General features: G+C 39.0%; 1 protein-coding gene across 1 annotated transcript in view; it reads right to left on the minus strand.

Moving 5' to 3' along the window:
- Positions 1 to 5605: 5605 nt before the first annotated feature.
- The window catches only part of itsn1 (intersectin 1 (SH3 domain protein)), a gene marked incomplete at its 3' end in the record, with an annotated part of 53379 nt that continues 33460 nt past the window's right edge, over positions 5606 to 25524 (minus strand). Inside the window, exons 26-47 of the mRNA XM_080037195.1 lie at positions 25216 to 25364; positions 24818 to 24897; positions 24557 to 24729; positions 24420 to 24465; positions 23193 to 23314; positions 21672 to 21795; positions 21000 to 21194; positions 12610 to 12731; positions 12337 to 12443; positions 11813 to 11914; positions 11599 to 11680; positions 10835 to 10933; positions 10605 to 10688; positions 10445 to 10528; positions 10025 to 10156; positions 9251 to 9331; positions 8412 to 8533; positions 7282 to 7364; positions 7089 to 7172; positions 6508 to 6572; positions 5878 to 5986; positions 5606 to 5754 (exon numbers count right to left, since the gene is read on the minus strand). Coding sequence (XP_079893321.1) covers positions 5606 to 5754; positions 5878 to 5986; positions 6508 to 6572; positions 7089 to 7172; positions 7282 to 7364; positions 8412 to 8533; positions 9251 to 9331; positions 10025 to 10156; positions 10445 to 10528; positions 10605 to 10688; positions 10835 to 10933; positions 11599 to 11680; positions 11813 to 11914; positions 12337 to 12443; positions 12610 to 12731; positions 21000 to 21194; positions 21672 to 21795; positions 23193 to 23314; positions 24420 to 24465; positions 24557 to 24729; positions 24818 to 24897; positions 25216 to 25364 — 2394 coding nt within the window. The remainder of the gene's footprint in view (positions 5755 to 5877; positions 5987 to 6507; positions 6573 to 7088; positions 7173 to 7281; positions 7365 to 8411; positions 8534 to 9250; positions 9332 to 10024; positions 10157 to 10444; positions 10529 to 10604; positions 10689 to 10834; positions 10934 to 11598; positions 11681 to 11812; positions 11915 to 12336; positions 12444 to 12609; positions 12732 to 20999; positions 21195 to 21671; positions 21796 to 23192; positions 23315 to 24419; positions 24466 to 24556; positions 24730 to 24817; positions 24898 to 25215; positions 25365 to 25524) is intronic.

The following is a 25524-nucleotide window of genomic DNA, read 5'->3' on the forward strand; positions in this document are numbered from 1 at the left end:
CATTTGGTGGCATGGTCCATTTAAGGCTCTAAAGAGAAAACACCACAAGTATTACTGTAAGCCTATATTTGGGAATATATTAAGTTATATTTTATATGACTGATTTAATTTGAAAGAGTCTACATCAGTGCAAATGCCTATAAGTAGAGCTGAAACATCATGTTCCTGATGTAAAAATAGTACAATTTATAATCTCCATAAACAATTGGATTATTAGCTGCAATGCATTGCCAAGGTAGATGGAGCAATATGTCATTGAGAGGTTTGGCGCATCGCCGCATCCTTACTGAAATAATACAGTACAGTACTAATTCAAGAATGAATTCATCAATCCGATTCCTTAGCTAAACCGATCCAAAGTAACCCAATCAATCAGACATGATGGGCTTCTTCGGCACACTCTGGCTTGACTTTTAATAAGAACACCAATCCTATTTGATATCATCCATGATATGATCCAATCCATGAATTTACAAAATGTCCCTCATGCTTCCAGTCCTTCCAGTCTATGCTATAAGCTATAATGTTATCTCTAAACTGAGACTCAAGAGTGACTCTGAAGTCAGAGCTGTATCCTCCACCATCTTGTCCTAATGTCTCTTGACCACCAGTCCAAACTTTCCATCCAAAAGATTCACTCTTACAACCTCTTAAACAATCTGGCCTTCTGTTGCCCCTGTTAGGCAAATAACGATTTCTCTTCCATCAGTGTCACCTTCAGTCAGAGACAGACACTGGATCGTCAGAGCACCAGTCGACTCTTCAGGCATCACCCCATCCTCTACCTATTGCCATGCATCCTCATATCTTCAACATGAAATTCAGCTTTTTTTCTCCTGTTGCCCCAGTTTATGGTCAGCAATTAAAGTGTCAGTTGGCTCCCTCAAACCAAACACTGAAATAATGGATGTTGCGCAGCGTCGGTGGCTTCAAAGATAGAATTTGGTGTTACAATTTCATCTTCTGTTGTGGTCGCTACTTCCATCTTTTTATTTTCTTTTGCAAGTACTTCAGCTTCTTTCTCAAATGGATTCTTTGATTCTGGCGTATACTTCAATTTCATGACCCCTTGCAGACCATCACAATTACAAGAGTTATTGTGGCTTCTGTTTCGTCCCCATCTCCTCCATTTGCTCCTGCAGGTGGATCAGAGGCTGGACTAGTATGTTACTGTCAGCACTGCAGGAACATAACAGAGAAACTCTTTCACAAACTTTCTCCCTTCAACTCTTGAAGATATTCACACAGTCCCAAAAAACTGTAGTTAAAATGTCACTGTCATCTTCACTAGAATACCCAAACCCAGCTCTTTCTGGGGATACACTGCCACCTGCTGTTTTTCACAGGAAAGACAATTCCTGGAACCATGTTTTCACTTACGTCTTTTTTGTTTTAATGTGTTTAACGTGTCCAGGATTTTTTTAAGAAACGTAAAATCTTGAAGCACAACAAAGTAAAAGAAATGGATTTTGTTTTCTGTGATATTAATTTAATCATCTCGCGACAACACAACGTTTATTTTGATGGTAATACCCATTGAGGTATGCTGTATTTTCTGTGTGAGCATTTGGCTCAAACCAAACGTTTTGCCGAATAAACTAACGATAAAGACACTGCAGTCTTGGTCCAACTGAAGTTTATTTCTGAACATTGAATTACAACAACGTACATCATCTTCTACAGTGATAATTAACAGCAGGCTGTCTCTATAGCCCCCATTAGCGCTCATATATTAACTCTCAGATAGCAGTAGTATTATACACAACCTTGAAGGTAGACAGTAAGAACAGGTTCAAACTGGAATGGATTAGTTTCAGTACAGTGTGGAGACTAGGAGGAGGCGGGTACTGGAGAACAGTACCAGGAAGTCAGACAAATTCTTCTTCATTCGTTATCATCATCATCATCATCATCATCATCATCATCATTATTAGCCTCAGTCTGGAAGAAACACAAACATTCATTCACTGCTGAAACTGGCTGAGCCTTGCTGACTTCTGATTGGACAGTGGCTGGTCGCTAAGGTAACTATTGGTTGTCTTGTGGATAATTCAATAACTGTGGCGTTAAATTAAAATTACTAAAAGACATTTACTGACTTGCCAAGTGGCTAGCTAACTAACATATTTACAACTGCTAAGCAAACTTGCTAATGCAGTGGCCATTTTGAATACTCAGGTTTGTGAAAGAAGATAAATGCTGCCTTTAAAGTAACTCCTGAGTCTGTGTTTTTCCAACAAAGGGAATAGAGTGAATGATATGCTCCAAAATAAAAATGTTATCTTATATTTGAAGAAAACAGCTGTTCACCTCTACTGTTTTAAAAACTGTGTCACAACTACAGGCTTTAATTTGGCACCTTCTAATGAATAAGCTCACACGACGACCAAATGTGAGCAGTTGTATGAAAGAAAATATGAAATAAATAAGAAACTAACAAAAGGAATTACTTCACTATTGGGACCTATAGTGAGCTGCAGTCCAGACTTAAACAGGCTATAGCTAACTTTAAGATGACATTAGAGTTGAAAATGGCTTTAATGTCAATCTGAACCTTTATGTAGGCCTATGCAAAACATCGCTTTAAAAGGACGAGACTGATGATATTTTATTTCTTCTTTTCAAAAGATCACACAAGGTTCAACAGCTCTGGCCGCAGTATTGCAATCAGGCATATACCCCACCTACCAAGTAAAGGTACTTGCATAGTGGAAACCAATAGGTCCATTATCAAACGCAAGCCAGATCTAATGATACCATTCCTTATCAAATTGTACTGTACCAAAACAAACTGTACTGTACTGCTCAGTGAAGATTAGCTTTACATTATCTCTGTATTGCATATCATAAAGCAATCTGCATCATGCCTACAACGAGGGGAAATAAAAAGAACAATGTTCAAGTCCCTAATATATACGTTGTGATAATATATTGCCAACAAATTTATTTTGTTACTACTAATTACTAGCCTATTTTGTCAAAAGTTCCAATTACACTTAAATTTTCTCAATTGATATGTTAGGCTTGAAAGGGATAAAAGTGCCCAGTTTTTTCAGGGGAAAATAAAGAATATGTTTTTATTCATCACCAAGTTTCCTACCCTGACTGTTCAAAATAGCCACTGTGCGACACCAGTAAGGTTGCGTCCTGCTCAGCTCTAATATCAGCAACAGTGTGTGTGTTTTCAAAGTGCTGGGAGTGCCAACGCACAGTAAATTAATTTCTACACCTTGTTCCTTTAAAACACATGTACGCATGTAGTACCTAGCAAGTTTCCCAGGGGTGAGAGGGGGACTTTCCAGCTGTGGGCTTCCCTGATTCATTCAGGGTTTTCCTCCCCTGCTTAGCGACGGCCACTGCAACAGCTCCAAACGGCAGCAACATACCAAGAGAGGTTAAGATGTGTGTCAAAAATCACCCTAAAACTACAACCCCCATGTTCATCCAACATAAAAAAAGACAAATTAAGACATCCTTATTTTACAGTAAACCTCGATTTCAATTAAACGTCATACCTGTTCCTTATGGGTCCCTCTGATTCAGCCATATCAGCTTTATTATAATCAATGCCTGTAAAAGGGACATCTTGCCCTCATATCTGTAGTTTTTTTTACACTGGACACTTGCCATAAATGGGGGGGTAAAATCTTTCTATAGTTGGAGTTTATTAGCATCGTGAGCATTTTCTCATTAACCCTGTACATATTTAGCAATTTCTGAGATGATGTGGCAAGTGTCCAGTAAAGTTCGAAACAAACAAAAAAAGATTAAAATGGCAAAGTCCCTTTACATGCAGTACCTCGAAGCTGAAAGACTAAAGAGCTCATTTTAAGATTCAGAGAGAGAGAGAGTGTTGTAAGACCTATGTAAGTTTGACACACACACACACACACACACACACACACACACACACACGCGCACACACACACACACAAACACGCACAGGGTTCTGGTTGAAGGAGAGCTGGGATTGTCACTAGCGTGTCTGTGAAAACAGTAAAGACCCAGCTGATCTCCAAGACAAGGAATTGGTCTGGGATAAAACTAAACCAGATTGGACTAAAATGGACCATACAGCATACAGAAGAGGGACAGAGTAGACTGGACTGGACTTTGGCTCAAATATAGCTTACCTTTTTTTAACAGAACCTGAATAATTTTGGCTATAGATTGTATATTAATCCTAGACAACTGATATGAAGCATGACTTTGTAACAGTGTTAAAAAATATGCTATGCAAATACATAAATATAAATGTAAATGCAATGCAGGATCCAGTTTATATTGTATGATAGACTATAGTGGAGTTTGTTGGGGTCAATCAAGGTGGAACCAAAAGTGAGCAAGTTTTCGTTGACTCACTTGTTAAACAGGCCGTTTTCACAGTCTTATTAAACCTATTTACGGGCTGGTCCACAAAACCATTCTAGTCTGTATGTTCAGGTCATATCTCTATGACAACACTGAGGGGGGTGAATTTTTTTCTAGCAGGCTAGTTTTTATTCTTTTGAAGGTTAAAATTAGGGCTGTCAAACGATTAAAATTTTTAATCAGATTAATCACAGGATTCTGTGGATTAATCACGATTAATTTTACCATTCGAAATATGCACGAAAAATTCGAATTTTCTCTGTATATGATCGGAAAGATAAAGGACAGAAGGTGGATATGTACATTTAAAATTTGTATTTTCATTAATTAAAAATCAAAATTATGGTTTTAATACTGAAAATAAATTTAAATCAAACTAAAATACCTACCACACCATAATTCAATTGGTCTGTCTCTTTACTATGTCATAGGGCAAATATAGGCTATATAATGGCATTTATTTTGTGAATCTATAGGTTGTGCATTCTTGAATACAACACGGCAAGGGCTAACATGCTGCTATGTTTGGCTGCGCGCAGCTACTGATCCTGGGTCAGCCATAACGTAGAGTGACTGTAGTACAGAGCCGGTGGGATGCACGGGCGGATCATTCTGCACATGCGTTAATTGCGATTAAAAAAATGTACGCGTTAATTCCAGAAATGAATCACCCTGCGTTAACGCGATAATTTTGACAGCCCTAGTTAAAATGTATGAATAATTAGGGGCGCGATCTCTTGAGTGACAGCTATCCGCCCATTGTCCCTCACTTCGCCTAGGAGGTATACATCAGCTAGATGGGTGTATCTCCCTCCCCCCGACGTCACATCGATGCCCTTTTTTGTCAAAGGGAGTGAGGAGTAAAATATGACAAGATTGCGACGAGCATAAGCCAGGAGAATTGGATGCAGTAGGAATAACTGAGGTCCATTACATACATCCATTTTACATACTATCTATGGGGTCAATAGAGGTCTGAAGCTCTTCATAATCGTTTGTTTTTTTTCATTCTCAGATGATAATAATTGATACATCACTAATTATGTTTTTGGAGAAATAAGTTTACATTTTGCTTCGATGGTTGTTCCTTCCCCTAGTTTATTTTTAGGATCTCCGGGGACCCCAATCAAGACCAGTCCAGCCTAATCCAGCCCAACTGTCAGGTCCAAATCAATTATCTTGGTTTCTTTTCAGATCCAGTCAAGTCCAGTACGGTACGGTACAGTCCAGGTGTTTACGGTTCTTCAAACAGCTGTAGGTCCAGCCTGACGACGATCTCTCCTGTGGGAACCTCGTGGAGCAGCAACCGCTTCGTGATTGGTCCTTTAGAGCCCTGGTCCTTCTTTATTTCAGCCAACCGGATCTCTGTCCTACCCAGGAAGTCTGGAGGAGGAGTGGGGGAGAAAGTCAAAGAATGAGATGAAAAGATCAAATGAAGCCATTCATCTCTTACTGCAGACCAGGTGATCTGAAGACACGTTAATAATCATGTGCGTGTTTACTTACCGTCAGGTGAGAACTGGTCTCGTTCAAACACAGTGACACAGAGGACGTCCTGTTCAAGGTCCTTTATAAAAAACTGACAATTGGAGTTCCACTTGGGATTCAACGTGTCCTACACAGAGAAAACAGAAATAGAATTTTAATAGCCTAGTTATTTCTATAGATCTTTTTATTCTGACTAAATAATTTATCAGCGTGCATCATTAGTTCATCAAAAAGGCAACATACTTGGATCAATACCGCAACGTGTAACATTACTTTATAATTTATAAAACAGGCTTTTCATAATGACTTAGAGCATCCTCTGTTCACAGTAGGCTTTTAACAGTCTCACCGTCTAAAATAAAATTGTGACAAATGGCTTAAATATACGGACAGCAGCTGCGACTGAAACGTTCGGAGGATTCCCATTGAATCTTTACACTATATTTTCACTTATAAGTCTAAGGAAATTAAAGAAAAAATAAGAGAACAATTATAAACCCTTGGAAACGTCAACGCCCAAGGACACCTTACAAAACACAATAAAAGCTAAAAAAAAATTAAAAAGTACATTCAAAGTCAATAATATTGATATCAATATTAATTGATCATCATTAATGCAACTATGTAGATAAAAGACCACAGTCCTACCTGTAGTGTTTTTGTGATATGGCACTGTGAACCCATGGTGACTTCACAGTATGGGTTACTTTTACCTGGAAACAAACAAAGACAAACAGGAATTGTATCTCCTGAGGACGACACTGTTTGTATACCCACTGGTTGGTTATTCACAGATGGATAACCAACTGTTTGTCGATGCTGGTTTTTAAATTAGACACTTTAAGGTAAATAAACATATTTTTTAGGAGGAAAAAAACAATCCCTAAAACTGCACCACACATCCTTGTACAGCTCTTTTTCGATATTTTACATGTTTTAAAAAAAATTTTAGATTCTTTATCGTACATTTTTAAATTGTATATGAATAATTTTTTACTTTTGCAGTACTTTAATTAAATATTATTTTCTCTCAGTATGTTTATTATTATGCACCATATACCAAAGCAAAAACGGTAGCTATACAGTATAAAACATTTGAAGTAAATAAGACTGTGATGCTGGTGATTTTTTAAGTGAAGATATTGACAGTTCATAATCAAATGAATGAAATTCAAAGTGTGGTCCTTTCTCTCTATTTCAAACTTCATTTAAAAGGATTGTGTTCATACCATGGGAGCGACAGGGTTTGAGCTCGATTCCCTCCACGATGTTGACCATCAGTCTGCCTATCCCCGTAGCCCTCTGAGAACGCACTGAAACACAGTTGAAACCGCTCGTGTTATTGTCAACCAAGCTGTGATCGTGGTAGATCAGTTTGACTGTTTAAATGTTCAGGATGGAGGAAAGAACAGTTAGAGGTACCAAGATATGCTTTCTCTCTCTTCTTCTTCTCCGTCTCAATGAAGAGTTCGGAAGCTGCCTTAATTTTGTGAACCCACGCCGTCCTGCACAAACACAGACACACACACACACACACACACACACACACACATAAAAAAGCACACTAAGTACACACTGAGCCCAGAGGAAAAACATTCACCAGCAATTAAACTGATTCAGCATTGGTGTCCAAAAACGACAAAACTAAGATATAGAAATGTTGTATAAAACTCATTGATGTGGTAAAATGTAACTCGATACATTTTCTCAATTAAAGCTGGGGTATATGATTTTTTTTTTAAATATATTTTTTGGCATTTTTTCATGCTTTTATTGATAGTTTGAAGAGACAGAGGTGAAATGGGGCAGAGAGGGGAGTGACATGCAGAGAACGACCGCGGGCGGGAATCGAACCTGGGTCTGCTGCTGGGCCCGGCCCAGGGGGGGACGCCCTACCAACTGAGCTAAGGGCGCCCCCAGGGTATATGATTTCTGATTGGTCAAAGTTAACATGAGCTGTACACTTTGACCAATCAGAGCAAGGCTTAGATTCTCTGTTCTTATTGGCTGTTGGGACTGTCCATTCACTTTGGCACAACTTTGTTGGTGTAGAGCGTGTCAGGTAGGGACCATGGGGGAGGGACCAAAGAGAACAAGTCGAGCGGTTAAGGTATTTGGATTTGAATCTCTATCCCTCCCCAAATCCTCCACCCCAGCTTTAATGCCCTTAATTATACATTTTAGTTACTTGTTTGAGTATTTTCTTATTTATTTTTTTAACTTTATACTTTCGCTCCCCTACAGAGGCAAATATTTAACTTTTTATGCCATTTGTATGACAGTTTTAGTTACTCCACAGATTACAATATGGCATAGCGTCCCTGTACACTGTAACTCCACAATATAGCTCAATATCATACTGAGCTAAATAATCTATTTAAAACTCTCAGGGATCAGCTGGAAAATGTGAAATACAGATTACTGCAGCAGGACTTTTCATCCAGAAACATGACAGGAATGTTCGCTGCAACATGATGACATTTCGCTGATAATACCTTAACTTGACTTGAGTAAAGGGTCTGCAGAGTTCTCCTACATTGGTTTTTCATTACCTTTCATTGATGCTCTCAGCTCTGAGTGTGTAAACTCTGTCTATGTGAGAGATGTGGAACAGGGGTTCGTCTCCTGACGGGTCCGTCGGCAGCTTCACCAAAACTTCATTGAGGAAGATTGGCTGCAAAGAGAGCAGAGAGATAGTTAGTGTGAGTCATGCAGGGTGCTAAGATACATTCACTGTAGGTCTGCTCAAAATGAGTTTCCCTGCAAACGCAGTCGGCACCAAGCTACAATATCTGCGGGTTTCCCAAAGCCAAGTCTAACAAAAAAATATTTGGTTAAACCTAATTAGCAAATTTGACAACAATCTTTTTCTAATTAAATATTGGCATTGCAATTCTAAAGTAATGGATGCAAACTTTGACAGGTAAAAGAGACATTTACTGTCAAGCAATATAATGCTATGTTTAATGAATGAGAAAGATTAAGAAAAAACATGCTCATTATTAGTCATTATTAGAAATATAATTACAGATAAAGACAAGCATAATGGGAATTAATTTAATTTATATTGGTAATTTCATAATTTAAACTGTAATTTAAGGTACACACTGGTTTTATACAACTTTACTAGTTTCACATGGAAGCCTCGTTGTGCTTTCGCATGAGCAAAAATAAAGTTTTATTGATGACTCATTGATATTAATTAAAAAGTCGCATGTTTTCACGGTGGAATTTAAGTCTTCAATAAAAACAGAAGAAGGAAACCTCTTTCTTTACGGGTGCTTGAGAGGGAGGTACACTTATACTGTAACGTGTGTGTGTGTGTGTGTGTGTGTGTGTGTGTGTGTGTGTGTGTGTGTGTGCGCGTGTGTAGGTGTGTGTGTGTTCTCACCGTTTTGTACATGCGATACTGCAGGTGTGTTTTGGAGGAGAAGACTTTGTCTGATCCTGAAAAGCCCAGAGGTTTGGTCACCTGGGAGACAGACAAAGAGGAAAGGTTTAAACCTTTTATATACTATCTATGGTTTAAACGCACAAAGTGAACCTTGGACAGTGCAAAGGAAACACACACAATCAACCAGCGCTGGAATAAGTATTCTGATTTCTTACTATTCATAACAATCTACAAACACTCAATAACAAATTGAAGGGCTGCATTTAAACGTTTTACTTTTGATTTCAGATGTATTATAAGCAGTGTGTACTTGATTAATCAAAAGAAAAATAACTTGTTTTGCAAAAAATAGACCCCATCAGTGATTTATTATCATATGACATTATCAGGGACTTAGCAATAAACTCTGGGGCCCATGCATAACTAGTCTCTGTGGGCCCCATTGCTCCCACATTTTTTGTATTTTGTGTGACAAATAATAGAGCCTACATCTGTTCACATGAATCTGTAGTGTGTTCATGTTAAAAAGTAATAATAATCATTTAGTTATATGGGGTTAGGGCTGCACAGCTTGAATTTACCCCACCTATCAATCCTCCTTCATTAACCTATTGTAACCTGAACTAACTAAACTATAGGGTTAAATTATGTTTGCGTTTTTTTACCTTTCTTTTGAAATAATTGAGTTAGGGTCCTGGGTAGTCAGTTCCCCCCACTATGAAGCCTATGGTTATTATTAGTGTAATACTGATACTGAATACTGAAACTCACCTGAGTCAGCAAAAGGAAGTCGTTGAACAGGAAGCCGTAGAGCTCCTTGCTGCTCTTGGCTTTGAACAACTTCCCGCTGTGGAGGAACTTCCTGGGACCCAGACAGTTGGTGACGGAGTTAAACACCAGTTGCTGAAGGACAAAGATCGATATTTTAGAGAGCACAATGTCAAACATGATAATACATAACAATCACAAGTTAGTAACAGCATTACAAATATGATAAATTAATGTAAAAAAGATTACTAATGTTGTTGCGGTTGCTCTAATAAACTGGGAAGTAAGGATTAGAGCAGATTTACCCACCCAACCCAGCTTGTCAATTAAACATACTTTAGATGTAAATGTGAAGTATTTCCATACTTAGCTTTTTATGTTATGTGTAAGTGTGAGTGTGTGTGTGTGAGTGTGTGTGCTTACCTCAGACAGGCCTTCACACTGGACGTGAGCCTGAATCCACTCCAGACGATCTGAGTTTTCCTTCTCTCTGACGCCCTCATTCACCTGAAAACACATGTATGTTTTTGTTAAGTGCCCAAAAAGGACATTAGTGTGTGTGTGTGTGTGTGTGTGTGTTCACCTGAGAGCACAGCTCCTCTGCTTTCTCCAGAGCAGCTTTCAGATGGCTGTTATCTGGATGTGACTCTGGAGTATTTTCAATGATCTATAATCAATAAACGAACGGTCAGAAAAAAAATTCATGGAAACAGAATCGAAAAGAACACCCTAGGGTTTGAATGTTGAAGTTATTTAAAATGCCCCCCCCCCCCCCCCCGATCGTGAGTTTGATATGATGTAAGTCATACGTACATTCTTGATGATGAGCGGGTAGCGTGTGACTCTCTGCATGGGTTTGAGCAGGAAGCTAGACAGAGGCATCCCCTTACACCCGGGATCCATGGCTAACCTCTAAAAAAATAGACAGACAACATCAGAAAAACGGCTGATCAGATTTCGCCTTCATAATGTTACTGCTAGTTAAAGGTGCTCCGAGGAACTTTCAGAGTGTGTTAATTCTTGCACCCCCTTTGGACAAAAGCGGTAGTGTTTTTAATACGCCAGCTGTTGTTTCCGGGTGAGCGTACCCATGACAAAGGCATTAAGAAAAAACTACATAAATAAACTAAAAGCATTCTTTGCACTGATGGTCTTGTTTGCTGTTACGTGCAATTCATGATCTTCATAGGAAAAATTTGACTGTTTCAAAAATATTAAAACGTTCCTCGTAGCACCTTTAAAGGAATAGTTCAAAGTTTTTTATTTTGAGCTTGTTGATTCACTCTTGGGTTCAAGAAAAGGCGACATAAACCATTCCTTGAGCTGTGCGTGAATTATTGGAGGACACAAGAGCCAAGGTCGCTCTTCGCTAATTAGCTAATCACAAATACTGGTAGTCAATGGGAAGTATTAGCCTGCATGAGAAGTATACAAAAAGCTGGACTAGAGTTAACCCTATCCCTATACAGCCTAAAGTCAAAGTCAAATAATGTTTGAAATATCTTTCAGTGTTACAGCGCTGGGTGTTTGATCAATAAATGTGTTACTGTCCCATTATAAAGCTTTGTATTTGATACCTTTAGGAAGTCTTTGATCTCAGGGTTGTCGTCCGTTTTCTGCTGAATCAGCGTGGCTCCGTTAAGCTGACACGAACAGAATCTGTACACACAAAATGAAACCACAAAATGGAAATATAAAACATTAAAAACAAAAAAATAACCTGTGGTGCTGGGTAAAGAAAGAAAGAAAAAGACTTGTTAAAGGTGGGGTTAAAAAGACGACAGACAGAACCTGATATAGGGCTGCATGTGAGGCAGCTGGTTGGTCAGGATGTCACCAATCATCTTCACCGGCATCCGATCGCCTGACATCTTCTTCCTCACTCTCAGAGCCCTGATGGAGGGGAGAAGTTGGTCAGCTGTGTCATAACAAGGTAAACTCTGGACTCTGTGTGGATATTTAAAGGTGCACTATGGGTAACTTTGGGTGTGTCAGAGAAGTGAAACATGGTGATATGAGCAGTGTTTACATCCAAATAAGTTAATTTCAAATGTTACAACAAAATCTTGGTGACTTTTATGGGAATAAAAAAAAAAGTTCACTGGTATATTTCCAGCAATAAGCATTTATTTTAAGCAGCTGAACTTTGCCAATGTTATCTTTACAATTTTAAATAAGAGCCAATGATGGTTTATGCTTTTAACTGTGTATCAGATGCAAATGTATTGTGGTAATGACAAAACTAAATCCGCTGTTTGCCTGTGTGTGCATTAGTGTATTCAATGCTGACATGTGTGTGTGTTTTTTGTCTTTACTTGAGCAGTTTGATGTTGCACATGATGAGCTCCTTCCAGTTCACAAAGATCATCGCCACCTCCTTCTCTGTCAGCAGCTCGCACTCCAACAGAGGTTTGTGGAAGACCTAAACACACAAGAATTTGCAAATTGACAAAGTGTATTTAAAGGGAAACACATTTCCTTTTCAGACCTCCTAAGTGCTAAATACTGTGTGTATATGTGTGTGTGTGTGTGTGTGTGTGTGTGTGTGTGCATGTGTAATGTGTGTATGAAGCCACTATTACGTCTACCTCTGTGACGAGTTGCAGGTCATTGACGTAGTTCTCTTCAGTGACAATTAGCTCGTGGATGTATCCCTGCCTCTTCCTCTCCATGGGGCTCAACATGTCCAGTAGATGAAGGTCAGCGCACCCTGAGGTATAAACGCCACACACATAGCTGTCAATTAAACATCCTGACACACACACACACACACACACTAGAACCTGTATTAATACATTACTAGCATAATACATACCTGAGGTCAACAAACCTGGGGGGACTAAACCGTGTCACACTTTGGAGGGTTGTGTGAGTCAAAAGTTTGTCTGTTGAAACTTTTGTAGGGCTACTTCAGATCTCGAGAATATGTGCGCAAGATGTTGTTTGTGTAAGTGAGAGATTTAAGAGAAATGTCATTGGTTCATTTTATTTTCTTTAACATTAACCTAAATAAGGAAGCATCCTTATGTGTCAGGAGGTAAGAATGCAACTGCAAAGTAGGTTATGAAGACATGTATGACTTGTGTTGCAGAGTACAAAAGAAGAACAAATATATACTTCGATGCTGCTGCAGTGATGTTTAAAAGACATTTACTGGATGATATGTCCTTTTGGGACAAAGTTAAAATCAAGGAAGATTTATTTGTGCTAAAATAAAGCTGCATTTATCTGTTCACCACTCGGAGGGCAGAAGTATGGAAGCCAATATCTGCCATGCTCAGGAATTGTTTTGGATTCCAAAGACACCAAAAACCAAGCTTATTTCCACACTTTACTCACACTATTAGATACTCTTTTGATAATGAGTTAAATTGTGATCTTGAGATAAGGGAAGAGTTGAAAATGAGCTTTGTTATCGGATAACGGAATCTAAATACATTTTCGGGCACGGTCATTCTCGGCTTTTGTACATTAGTAAAGAGCCCGGAGTGGCCATAGAGAGAAAAATATACATTCAAGCCACATTTTACTACATTGAGCATCTGAAACGCTACTTTGTGTGCACAAGACAGTTTGTTCCCACATTTAATTCATTTGTGGGCAAGATACAACTCGTTTGGTTAAGTTGTACACTCAAGATAAGTGTCAGCAGCTATAAAAAGAGAACCAGCAGACTTGCAAGCTAAAATAAACTTAACTTACTGATTTTAAGTAGAAAGGCTGGTCAGTTGTGCTGGTTCTCTTTCTATAGGGTACACTTATCTTGAGCACAAAAATTAACCTAATGAGTTGTATTTTGTGGACACAATTTGAGTATAATGTGGGAACAAACTTTATCTTGTGTGAAAGCATTGGCATTTTGAGTGCTGCGTGACATAGTAAAACATGGTCTCAATAAACTTTGTTTTTTCTCTCTATGGCCACTCCAGGGTTCTGTACAGGAGACCTTTATTCAGCCCTTATAAATTATTGCCTCTTAACATTTCATTTATTTGGCCTTTCAGGCTGAAAACAGCTGCAGAGTCATTGCTATTTTTCTCTGGGGGTTTGTCACTGCAGGCGACAACGTTTAGATTAAAAAGCCATTTGATTTGGTCTGAATATCTTGATTACTGCTCACATGTGCCAAATTGCACAACTCTTCCCCCTTAAAGAAAATACATTTGAATATTTTTTTATTACATTTCTATTGTAATTTTTCTATTTCCTTGTCTATGTTTTAGTGTTTGCATGTAAACTTACTAACTAATGCAGCTTCAAGTGAAATGACTCACTATTAATAAACTTAACATATAACAAGGTGATAACTTATTTTGTAAAAGTAATAATTTTTTTGGAAAAACTCAACAGGCCCATAACATAAAAAAATGTATTTGCAAATGCCAGTTCATCAGGAAGCTTCCATTGTACTATTGTGTGTGTGTGTGTGCGCGAGAGAGAGTAACGAGGCCAGTCAACTGCAGTCTGTCTCAGAGTGTTTAATCATCAGGACCATCAGATTCACCGCTTCAATAAAAACCTCTGGACATTTTTGCTAACGACGCTATGCTAACATTCTGTACATTTCATTCATTAATTCAAGTATCCTTTTCATTCCTTTGTGTATCCATCTTACCACCTGTGTCCATAAAAATTGCTCATTCATGCTTTATTTTTCTCACACACTCACTCACTCATCCATCCATCCATGCACGCTCGGACACCAAGTGCAGACTGGTTACATTTGGCCAGGCTGTTAAACCATTCGTTCATTCATCAGAGTTGCTATTTATATCAATAAGAAGCACCAACCATTACCATTTCATTAGAGTAAGTATAGATCATACAGGGCTTTGATTTAATTATTTCATTGTTTTACTAAACAACCCACACTAGACCAGAGTCATGCATCAGAGCAGAGGTGATCCAAGTATGTGTTCCGTTTAAAATGGTAAAAAAAATGTTTTGTTAAAAGTGTTTAGCTTTATGTGCAACTTCCACCGGCAGCAGCGCGAGTCCCCAAATGATTTCAACTTAATGCTAACAGGAACACGGACATGGCTGCAGGTGGGAGTGTTAGCGTGCAGTGACAGACCTGGATGCATTATTAAGAAGTGTGATATGGACTCATAGATAGTATGTATGGACTCAGCGGGTGTGGGGTGTGGGGCGTGGCTCTGGTCTAGGTAGGTCTTACCTACAATACTCACTCTGACTGCGAGGAGTCTCCACCATCGGTTCCAAAACAAGATTTAATATTATAAGATCTATCTGTTTAAAAAAACCTTTTTGTATGTTCAAAACAAGCAGGTTATTTACCCCCATATAGGCCTCCGGCCTTATGTTTGTTTAAGGAACCGATGGTCTTTGACTCATCGCCCAATCAGAGACCTTCCCCTTCAATACTGACACACTGAGGAGCCAATGGGATCCAAGCAGGTTAATAATAATAATAATAATAATAATAACAATAATAATAATAATCATAATAACAATAATACCAACAACAGTAACAACTCTATTGCTTGCTGTATAAAAAAGTTGCGTAGTTTCAATAATCGTTTCATCTTTTGTGTTTCTCAGGGTAAACATTATAAATCACAATACTGTCATCTGGATAAACAAAAACAATACAAATCTGTTATGGCAACCACTACAATACTAGGCTGTTGCTATGGGAAAATACCGAAGGGCGCCTCTGTTAATGTGGGAAACGGAAAAGATGCACCGGGGGTAAACAGCAGCCTGGTAACTGGTAATATACAGTATATATAAGCAAGGCTGTGTGTCTGTTTCTCTACCTCAACACAGACCTGGTGAATCTGTAATATATTATATAAAATGTGATATTCAATGGTTTTAGGACTTGGAACAGCGCTGTAGAGTTGTTGTTCTTCTATTGAAGCTAATCACATTTCGTGGGGAACAAACTGAGCTAAATGTTTGATCAGAGGCACAGGAAACTGAGCTGTAAGCTGAAAGAATAATATAGCTGGATGTAGAATACAGCCACTAACTCAAGATGAGCTCTGTGCCTCTGTGCAGATTTTTTTAGTGCGAGAAATTTCACAGATCACTGTCCCTTCCTTAATATCCCGTAGGGGTGAAATGATTGTGCACGGTAGGTATTCAGTGCAGATGGGAAGCAGAACTTTACATTTCTGTGTGTGTGTGTGCATGACGTTTGGTGACAATTAACTACAACACTTTTCAAAAAAGGTGCATCACAGTGTGGAGAAATCAAGGAGGTAAGGCTTAGATTACCTTTAAAAAAATATAATTTTTTGATGGTGAAATTGAGCCACAACTAAAAACAGCGGAACTTTTAAAAAGGAGAATAAACTTGCTTGCTTTTCTTACCGAGTGGGAGATGGAAAAAATAAATCAACTACTGATGCTCACTAATAAAGACTTTGGATGTTGTTTGTTTTGCAGAGACAAAGAATGTCCAACAGGATGCTGGCTTTGCGCTGCTTCAGTTTGAGCTCTGGACGGAAAAAAATCAAATCATTTTAAAATGCTTCCAGTTTCATGCTATGCTAAGCTAATGACCACATACATGAGAGTGGAATTAATTTTCCCATTGACTCTCAGAATGAAAAGTGAATAAGTGCGTTTTTCCCAAAATATTATTTAAGCTGGAATGATTCAAGGATCTGACAACAGCTATGAGCAGTTTTTGTTGTTGTTCTATGGCAAATCGTTTCACCCCTACATATTTAGTACCAAACGTGTGTGTGTGTGTGTGCCATTGTCCTGGTCTAACCCTCAACAGCGTGTGACAGCGTCCCATCATCATAGCAACAGACAAACAACAAAACATTTAAACAAAAATAAACAACAACAGAACATGAAACGGATAGTTAATACATATTTAGGATGTTAAACTACGGATAAAACCATTTTCACTGCGTCCGTGTGAGTGTGTGTATGTGAATGTGTGTGTGTTTAAGGTCACGTGCATACTCCAAAATCTCTGTGCCTGTTGCGTTTTGTTTATGAAAGTAATTTGGTTAGCTCCCTTCTATGTCTTCCTTGCCTCCTTTCCTAGCAGAAAAAACCAACAGGAGGAGAAACTGACAGACTAACTGGAAAACTATAGAAGGGAGCAGCATCCTGGGGGTGAATCTGGGATGCTTAAACTGTTGTGGAACGCATCTCAATAATGCCTCATTTCCTCTCCCTTACATTACTTCATTACCTTTTGAAGAAGGTAGGAAAATGGGGATCAAAAGAGGAGGAGAGATGGCTCTTTGAGGGAAGAGTAGTATGGCCACAGCACAGAAAAAACATTAGAGGAGCAAGTTTTTTTCTTTTTTTTTTAAATACAAGGACGAGAATAAACTTGAGAGTACAAGTCTGCAGTAACGTTGGAGAGATATTGACAGATTGTCGGTATCAATTACTCATAAGCAAAACAGTAATACACACACCCGATGCATATTATTAAGACGAAAGCGAGTTATTCATCCCGGAAGTGCGAATCAGTCAACATCTTTCCAACCTTACACCAGTCCCGAATTGTCAAGTCTATTATAGACTTTTTTCTCAAAGTGTGTATAGTGCAAAATAAATTCCTCATCTCATATTGTTTCTTTCCCGTGGCTCTAAAACCCTTCCGTAGTCTTTGACAATGAGGTGAGGACAGGAGACTGGTCCTCCAGTAGATAGTGGGTCTTTCTGTGAAGCTGTTGGAGGGGAGGGGGTTAGTGAGGGGATTGGATACAGCCAGTGCTTTGTACTGACAGGGTGAATGAAGCTGCTGAACCAATGGGAGCTGAGGTTAAAAAAAGTAAAAATACAATAATAAAAAAAGAAACAATAATTAAATGAAAAAAAACAGGAGGGAGGGGGCGGGGGAATGAGCTGAGCTATACATTGTAATGACAGGATCTCCCATAAAGCCACAAAATGACCCACTATCCACTTGAACCACGCTATTGGATCGGATACACTGTAACCATGCTAGACTAAGATTAGCTTCATCAGAAACTCCGTTTGCGTTACACACAGTCAAGTCTCAGAGCTTCAACTCCGAAAATCTGTTGTGGACTTTTACTAAAGGCTCCTGCTCTTCCCTACGTGAAGTAATCATAATAAAGTTTAGATTAGTACTGTGTAGTCTGCAAATATAAGGTTTTTTTTTGTCAACAAAAGCCTGTAATTCAAGGGTTCACTGCAATGGAGATATTGAAATGGAGTGAAGTGCCAGATTTGATTTGAGAGGAATTTCAGGCATGTCATGTGTATCGCAGACAAAAATATTATAATTCTTGAAAACTACGCAATATAAGATAAAAGACAAACCGAACACACAGATGAAAAACCTTGGCCACTCAGCAATTACCGTTTGTGATTACTAGACGTAGGAAAGAGCAGGAGCCTTTAGTAAGTGGACTAGTTTAGGAGCCTTTAGTTAGTTTAGTCCACAGCAGATTTTCAGAGGTGAAACTATGAGACACCGCTGTGTAACGCAAGCAAAGTCTCCGATGAGGCTAGGTTAGGATGTGTGTGTTGTGTGTGAGGAGGTGTTGCAAATGTGTGTGTGTGTGATCCAGTAAAAACATGTTCATCAGTCCAATCTGAGAGAAAAGGAGCTCAATAGTCTCGTCTCCTCTCCTTCTTTCTCCTCCTTTATTCCTCTCCTCCTCCTCTCAACACCGTCCGACCGACAGAACAGAAAGAGAAGAAGACCAGGGAGATAATGGAGGAGGAGGGAAGAAGAAAAGAGGCAAAGGAAGAGGAGTCGTGACTAATTGATCTCCCTCCGTTTGGAGCCAGAGCATTAGATAAACAGAGTTTGGCCAAGTCCAGTCAGAGCCTTGCATTGACAGAGTTCTCGCCACCACTGGGCGTTTAAACGTTACAGTCTGTCTGTATGTCTGTCACTCTCTCTCTCTCTCTCTGGCTTCTATTGGTGGAGAGTCGCCATTTCCGGGTCATGTGACCTCTTGCTGCTGTCCCATTGGTTGAGTGGCCTAGTGGGTCTCTTTGAGGGCTTTGAGGAGAGGGGGGTTCTGGGTAATGATATGATCCTAGAGAGAGGACGACAACAACAACATCAACAAAAACAACTAAACAAAACAACAACAACAACAAAAACCAATCGGGTGCTAGGTGGGTGGAGCGTGCAGCAAGACAGAGTGTGGAGGTGCGGTCTAATCTAGCATAGAAATAGAGGACCTAGAGCGAGCATCCCGACAGCAGAGCTTCTACATACAGTTAATGTGCTTACTGACTTATTTAATTAAATTAATAAATGAACAGAGTGTATATGTATATATTTAGACTATAGACCAGTTGATTTTTGGGGCTGATACTATGATACAATTTGGGATGTTGTTGGAAAATCTGAGCTGCTTTTCTATCTACATACAAAAGAAATAAACTACATTTTTGGTAATAAAAACTTAAAATGAACTATTCCTTTTTTTCTTTTCATAACATGTTAGTCAGATATGTACGAAACAATTTATAGTTGACAAAGTATCCTGTCAGTGTTCTTTTGTGGCTACAATAAGTAATAAAACTTTTCAAATTGCACAGCTGTAATTTTTTGTTTTCCTTCTTGCTGGCATATATTTAAATACTGTTTTACCTGATGAGCAAATATCAACCGATACAGTTGCAGTAAAAAACAATGTTTACACAAAAAAAAACTCTGAATACAACCAATCAATACAATACAATCATTTAAGTGCTATTTACTCATTTGCATATAACAAAATGTCACAAGTAGACCTATACTTACTTAACATATAAGCTACATACACTAATATTTAACAGGTAGGCATGAGTGTTGTCCAGACGAAATTGGTCATGGTGACAAATTTTGATTTGATATAATGTATATAAAATATACGTTTTAAATTACACAGCTATTTGCCTTCATAGCCAGCCAATCTTTAAGTTCTATTTAATTAAAAATGCAATCAAATTTTGAAATACCTAATTTACTAGGATCAATGACTTGCATGTCAATTGTTTATCTTAAACCTTCAATAAGGAAAACATGCATTTCAAATTTCATAATGATCGATTAATTATTAAATAATTCACTATTGTGTAGATTCAGTTTAGATTAAAGAAATTAATTATATTTCAATATCAATGCATTACAGGCATCGCCAATATTTATAAAAAGAAATGTATTTATTTGTGAGGGCTCTACATTTAATATCACGGTGAGTTTGTTTATTTGTTAGCCAATGATGCCATAGCTGAAATCAGGACCCCAATAAATAGATTCATGTTTTGTATTTCCTTATTCAATGGTTACGTGTCAGTGTCATGCATTGCATTAAACTCATCAAACATGTAAATCAATTTCCCTTGTTATTTTTTCATTATAAATAGTTTTTAATGATTAGTTTGGCTCTTAGTATGATTCAACTTAAACATAAAAGACAATAATGATATTTCTAACAGTCAGGCCTTCTTTCATCAGGAGCTCATATGTTTATCTGTATTCATCATGTTGTACAAATAGACATTTAGGCTCATTAGTGATAAACATCAGCCTTGTGTCTCAGTGCTCAACTCTAGAAACTCTAATTCTATGGTGGATCATGCTGAGGGGACACATGCAGGAAGAGGGGGAAACACTTGTCGACTAATATGCGCAAAAATACACACACATGCATGCACACACACACGCCACACAAACACACACAAACACCACCCAGAGGTGTTGCATGACTGGGAGGTTATCAAAGAGGCCCAAAGGAGTGTCAAAGGTGAAAGAAACCAATCCGGGGGTCAAACACTGAGAGAGGGACAGCATCTCCACACCTGGCTCTGGGGTGTGTGTGTGTGTGTGTGTGTGTGTGTGTGTGTGTGTGTGTGTGTGTGTTCGGAAGAGAGAGAGTCTTTCACTGTGTGTGAGAGTTGTACTACTCTGTATTCACATTGAGAGTGTATTAATATTAACGTTTTAGTATGTTTTTTTGTGTGATTCAAGTGAGATTAAATGTGTGTTTGTGTGTTTTTGAGTACTCACACTGCGTGCTCGGGTCGGTATCCGTGGTAAGTTTGACGTAGTTGCTTGGAAACAGACCCTCCCTCCCGTTGAGCTCCCCTTTCCACCAATCACAGTCGTCCTTGTTGATGACTGTGATCACCTGACCCTTCTGGAAGGCCAGCTCGTCGTCGTTCTGGGCGATGTAGTCATACATGCCGATCACCTGACACACCGCTGCAGGACCAGGGACAGACATGGCAGACAGGATGTCAACTATTTGAACTTTACAGTCACATGTGGCAGAAACAGACACAGTGTCCTCTTTGATAATGAGCTCATTAAGAATGTTTTCCTTCTCTAGTGTCCAGATATCTTTATATTCACATGAGTTGATATAGGGCATTTATTTGTGTTCATTTTAAGGAATTAAGTGACTAAACGACATTGAACTAAATACACTGTTTAATCACTTACTAATGGACTTGCTATATGACCATAACTTTTATCTCAAAAATGGAAAAAACATTGTGTACTCATTTAAGTACATTAACTGCCTTGCATGTTATCTTTTATTGTTTGTTGTTGTGCCTTTTTTAATTTTATATTTTTACTTCCAATAAGGCAGTTCTCCTGTGCATCTAATCTAACTATACATTTATTTAGCTGTTCCTGCAACCTGTGGACATATCCATCGTAGCTGTGTGAGTATACCTGTGCTGGCAGGGGCCAGTTTAGGAGGGGTGGGCTCTGTGGGCGTTGTCTTGCTGGTGCTGGGACTGAGCAGCTTCACATAGTTGGCTGGAAACCAGCCTATCTGGCGCTTTTTCCCCCGGGCCTGAACCAATCAGAACACATTGTGTTAATGACATCAATTGCATACATAGTCTGTATATGCTCACATTAAGCAAACATAACCTTACGCTTTATTCCCAGAAGTAAATATGACATGAAGTACAGAGATAAATATATGCTTGTATGGACAAATAATCCCAATCAAAGTTAAATTTAACATATTATTATTATTATTATTATTATTATTATTATTATAAGCTTAATTTAACCAGGAGAAACCCATAGAGATTTTAAATCTCTTTTTCAAGGGAGACGTGGCCTACCCAGACAGCAGCATAATGAATACATACTGCAAAATACACAAAACACAGCAGGACAAAATAAATAAAATAAAAAGAAAGCAAAAGCATTCAAGGGATCCGTTTCGTAACCGGGACAACTGGAAAAAAAAAGTATTAGATATTAGAAAAAAATAATTAAAGCCACTACGCGTAACATGGCACGTTGGCGGCCCCTTTGGACAAAAGTGGTAGTATTTTTACGACGCAAGCTGTCGTGAAGCTGTTTTCTAGCTTGTGCCGGGCGTGCGAGATTCAAATGATCAGGAAGCAATATAGTGCATGTCCGTGTGTTGAAAGTGTGAGGGCACCGGACTCTTTTCGGCTCCGTGAGAGTGGTTAGTGACACAGCATCAACTAATGCCAGTAAGTGCTACACACACCTGATTGCAATGAGTTGATGCAGTGTCACCTCTCACGGAGCTGAAAGATTACGTGTCCTCACAGAAAGCGAATGAACGAGAGACGGCAGTTAGTATGGATCACGATGAGGTAATGTGTTTATGTTGTTGTAAATAATGACTATTTCAGATGAATAATGGTCATCTGATGATGCTGGTGAGGCAAAGTAAACTTTGTTTTAGTAGGCTACCGCTCATTCATTTAGGAGTAAACACTGCAGTCTAGGTTCGCTCCCGTGAAATTGTGTATACGTTGCTTGCTTGGCAATGCCCTCCCGCCGGCCTATCTCTCCCTTTTAGCTTTTCTTCATTGCATTTTCTTTTTTTTCTTTGATGGTTCAGCAGCCCCGTTATCCGTCATTATGACGACAAAAACTGTCTCAAACATGGCTCCCGCTCCCCTTCCCTCACCTGGAGGGATAGGCTTCTCAAATCGTGTGGCTGCGCCACACTGAAATCTGCGACCAATACGGATATGTGACCATAGAGCATGCACGCCTGAGCCGAAAATCGGACTAGTTGTGCAACCAGACCAAATGCAGTAATACAAACTATATAAAAACGTCTTTCTTTGCACTGATGGTCTCGTTTGCTGTTAAAGGTAATTTATGATTATGAGAGGAAACATGAGGCTGTTTAAAAGATATTTAAATGTTACTCTGAGCTGCTTTAAAGATCATTTTGCACTTGTACTAGTGTACCTGGAGCTCCCCCTCCCACCAGCCCCCTGGGTTCTTTTTTCTGATGAGGATGAGCTGTCCTGGCGCTAACGTCAGCTGCTCTGCTCCTGTGGCACTGTAGGGGGCGATCACCTGAGCGATCTCTGATAGAGAGACAGACAGGAAGAAGAAGACAATGCCATTAGAAATAGTTCTGGGCTGTGTTCTGAAACCCATACTAACGTCCTCCCTCCTACATACTCAACATCTATATACTACATACTGTCTACTCAAAGATCGATTGTGTATGCGAGGTGCGTCGAAACGTTCACACTGAAGTATACTCAAGCAATAAATAATTTCTTCTTCTTCTTATAAGATTCAGGCCGTTTTAGGCGCTGTGTAGCTTATTACCGCCCTCCAAAAGGTTAGATATTGAACTAGATTTTTTACATACAGTCCTGTGGTTATCATCTGTGTTTTAGACCTCTTGCTTTATAATCTTTAAGAACACTCATCACGTTTTGTGGCGACTCAGTAATGAAACTGAAAGTAGATATAATATCGCTAAAAAATTAAAACATGCGGTCAAAACAGCATCCAAATGAGCTAAAATCCTAAATACAACAGTAACATGGCAAACAAATTTTTAGGTAAGCTCTAATTGATTATTCAATCATTTTTTCACCCGTTTACATGTGTTGAGGCGGAGGACGAGGATCCCTCCGACAATCTCTGTCCGGCTCATCTGACAGCACTCACTTAGTAACTCTAATGTTGTTAGGTATTTATCTTCATCTCTTATCTTTTGTAAGAGTTTATGAATGACTGCACGTACAGTTGTCAGATCGCGGACACCAAACAATGCCGTTGCCTAGCAACTTGCTCAAAAATATTTCATTTTCCTGTGCAGGTAGAATTGACCCAGTGCATTGTGGAGCGGTTGAGTAGGAAAAGTAACCTGTCGATCCATACACAAAATCTTCCCGGAAGTTAGTACTCATCCGGGCAATTCTTGCATACCCAAACTCGCATACCCAAACCGTCACATACTCGGATTGAAGTCAAAATGAGTATGAGTAGGACGTTAGTATGGCTTTCCGAACACAGCCCTGGTCCTGGACATCTGTAGTATGTGGAGGTTTAATATTTCATAAATTCAGCCAGGTTCGAGTGTTGATGCTGCTTCTCTACACTGTCTAGAAAAAGTGCAGTATTGACAAGGCTATAAAAGCTGTAATGATATTAGAGAGGAAACTGAAGGCTCACCTGGTTTCTTTCCCAGGCTGCCCGTCTTCCCTGCTGGTCCCAAGCACTAAAAAACAAAGTTTAAATAACAATCATTACAAATATTTCATTTGTTGTGATACTTCCCTGACAGTTCTTTTCGCTGGTCCTTATCTCACCTCTGAGGCAGAGTCTCGTGGTTTGACATAATTGGAGGGGAAAACTCCCGTCTTGCCCCCGACCATTCCTGTCCACCAATCCCCTTCTTTCCTGGTCACCATGACGACATCTCCCTGCTGGAAACTCAGGTCCCCCTGTTCACTGCTCTCATAGGTATACATCGCCACGTACTCTGCATTTGGACACGAGGACAACAGTCAATGAAAAATATCCAACTCATTTTTACCAGACAATTCACTGTTCCATGTTTGCCATGTTACCTTCTCCTGAATCAGAGGGTTTTGTTGGGGAAGGGGAGGGGCGTTTTCCATTGGGCGGGCTCTCTGACACTCCAGACTCACTAGAAGAGACAATTAAGAAAGAATAAATCTCTACAAATCTCAGTTTAGAAATAAAGTATGTTTCTATTAGTTTCACAACTTCTGATAGAATTTTTTTTAAATGGCACAGAAGAGCCCAAGATTCCAAGCCAATGTAATAAACAACTATAACAATCTTCCTCGGTATGATGACTCAAATCACTAATTATTATAACTGTAACATGATAATAGAAACATCTAAGAAGTTCTATCTGCAGTATTTCCACATGGAAAGGCTTACTGTAAACATTGAAAAGTAAAGAAGAATTTACCCACTTTAATGTAATATTTTAACCTACCTATTGTTTTTGCTGCGTGCTACGGGCCCAGGAGGGGCCGACATGGTGGCAGAGATGAGCTTGACGTAACTTTTGGGGAACCAGCCTCTCTGTCCTGACTGCAGTTCACCTAACCACCACATGTCCTGCTGCTCCAACACTGTTATTATCTGCAGTAACAAGAAAAACAAACACCATTAAGTTCTTATCAATTTAACAAATGATCACACTTAAGAAACATTTGGCCAGCACCAAAATGAAAACCAATAAAAAGCAAAGAAAATACATGTGTTGTAATTAAAACCAAAACACACATGTGCCCAATTTAAA

The sequence above is a fragment of the Ammodytes marinus genome, assembly GCF_949987685.1.
Source record: "Ammodytes marinus genome assembly, chromosome: 11".
Taxonomy (NCBI): Eukaryota; Metazoa; Chordata; class Actinopteri; order Uranoscopiformes; family Ammodytidae; genus Ammodytes; species Ammodytes marinus.